We start from the raw sequence: 2,292 nt of genomic DNA on the forward strand, positions 1-2,292 counted from the left end.
TTCAGATGTCTCATCTCTTAGCATCTTTCTTTTAATTAATGTTTACAGGAACATTCTACTGTGAATAAATATTCTTGTGGCGATAGTGCATTAACGTTCTGTGGTATACGGACTTATAATAAATAGCGGATATTTCTAATGAATTGAATTTTTGAAAATTTATACATTTTCAACGAACTTCTCCCGATCTTTCAAATCTTTTCTTAACTTCCTTTCTGATAAAACCAGATGTTTATCAAAAATTCATAAGATAAATTAAATGTTAATGCAGGTATTCATTATAAATACTTAGAGCCGCGATACAAACTGACCTCGTTTTGCGCGACAGTAACATGGCGTTAACAAACTTAACTGGAGATCCAAAACAAACGTCATTCGATGGGCTGGTGTGTTCAACAGAATTTGCTACAGACATCCACTACCATCTGATAGTCCTTTTAGTAGCGAGCGGTTTTGTGACCATTACTGCATTTCTGGCGAATACTCTGATCCTAGTTGCCCTTCACAAGGAGTCTTCACTTCATCCGCCGTCCAAACTTTTGTTCCGCAACTTAGCGACAACTGATCTCTGTATTGGTTTCATCGCAGAACCTCTTTTTATTACTTATCTTATATCTATCCTGAAAGAACGATGGTATATTTGCCGCTACGTAGTTCAGGTTGTCGCTACCCCGGGCCATATTTTGGCTCTCGTGTCTTTGTTTACAATGACCGCCATAAGTGTGGACAGGCTTCTTGCCCTGTTATTAGGACTCAGGTACAGACAAGTTGTAACTTTAAAGCGACTATATCGAATTGTAGTTGCGTTTTGGGTTGTTTCCTCAGCCGGAGCGACAATGGTCTTTTGGAATCACCTTATAACCTCGTGGTATCACTGCGTTAGTGTGGCACTTTGCGGAGTTATGTCAATCGTCTCTTATACAAAAATTTTCCTTACTCTCCGTCATAACCAGCTTCACGCACAAGGTAACGTTAATCAAGGACAACCAAGCCAAACAGTTCAATTGAACATAGCGCGTTACAAAAGAACAGTGTACAGCACACTTTGGGTGCAGGTAGCGTTAGTTGTTTGCTATCTGCCATTTGCTATCGTGGAGGTTTTGCGCCTTCAGAGAGGAGTGTCGGCGTCGTTCCTTTTAGTCGCTAGGTTTTATACAGGAACTTTGGTTGCCATAAACTCGTCATTGAACCCGATTCTTTACTGTTGGAAGATCAGAGAAGTGAGACAAGCAGTAAAGGACACACTCAGGGGACTTTTTTGTTGTTCGAGTTAATTCTTACAATAAATCCTTACTATTTAATGCATCTATTAAAGCATGGTAAAATATAAAGCTGAAGTACCACGCTTTTTCAATTGTACTCTGTGAGTTTTGTATAATAGTAAAATGTTGTTTTAAATAGACGGTAAGATAAACAATTGTGTTCGTCTAAAATCGTTATAACTCAGTGAGTGGAAGGCGAAAACTACCTAAAGATATCAATTGCATGTGTCATCCAAAGAAACGAGCTACTTTGATGAAGGAAGTCGACAGAAGGTTGAGAAGTGTTCAACTAAGCCAACCACAAGAAAAAATCCATGCAAGATTGGCTATCAGCTAGTTTCCGAAATTCGAGACAGCAAAATTAGTCCACTATTCTACAGTCCAGGGACGCAGACAGAATTTAACTTTTAATGAATTAAAATTGTGAGGTTTTCGTTTTTGCTTTGTCAAAGCAAATCCATCTCTTAATTATTAGAGGAAAAAAGGCATTTTATTTTAATTTTACTGCTTTTAAAGGTGCACTGTCACGGAGATTTTGCTGTATTTTGACCAAAGCTACTGAAATATTTAACGTAGAACATTTTCTCTAATATGAAATTGTTCGTAGAGCACCGGGAGGAAAATATTAACTGATTTATTCAATGAAGAACAAACTATAAACCTGTTTTCAGCAATTTCTCCAAAATACACAGGAAGAACTTGAAAAAATTGGCCAACTTAGCAATCAAATTACTTGAACACGTGATCATATTTCGTATGCCACAGCTGTTCACGTGCTCGATCAGAAGCGGCAAGTTTACAGTCGGTATTCATGCACCAATTTATGCGAAAAATTCGATCTGGCAAAAATTAATCAAGAAGAACTTTCCAGAGTTTTAATCAAACTTTAAAAGATTTATAGATGTACAGGTAGACTCACAAGAAGCGAATGTCAGCTTAGGATCAATTATGACTAATTTCCATGATAAAAAAGAAGATTTTCAGGCTGGAGTGATACGAAGACGTGGAAGCGGTTAGTTATTTATTTATT

General features: G+C 37.4%; 1 protein-coding gene across 1 annotated transcript; it reads left to right on the plus strand.

Annotated features, from left to right (window-relative positions):
- The first annotated feature begins 332 nt into the window (after positions 1–332).
- Positions 333–1,967, plus strand: LOC146485407 (adenosine receptor A3-like). The gene has a single exon (XM_085103193.1). It carries the CDS (start codon positions 333–335, stop codon positions 1,272–1,274), a length of 942 nt encoding a protein of 313 aa, XP_084959319.1. The 3' UTR covers positions 1,275–1,967.
- Positions 1,968–2,292: the final 325 nt, after the last annotated feature.

Source organism: Pavona decussata, unplaced genomic scaffold (genome assembly GCF_977016875.1).
Source record: "Pavona decussata unplaced genomic scaffold, jaPavDecu1.1 SCAFFOLD_26, whole genome shotgun sequence".
NCBI classification, from domain to species: domain Eukaryota; kingdom Metazoa; phylum Cnidaria; class Anthozoa; order Scleractinia; family Agariciidae; genus Pavona; species Pavona decussata.

Excerpts from the sequence above, each read along its gene's own strand:
- LOC146485407 (XM_085103193.1), top strand. The coding sequence starts at position 333 with ATGGCGTTAACAAACTTAACTGGAGATCCAAAACAAACGTCATTCGAT.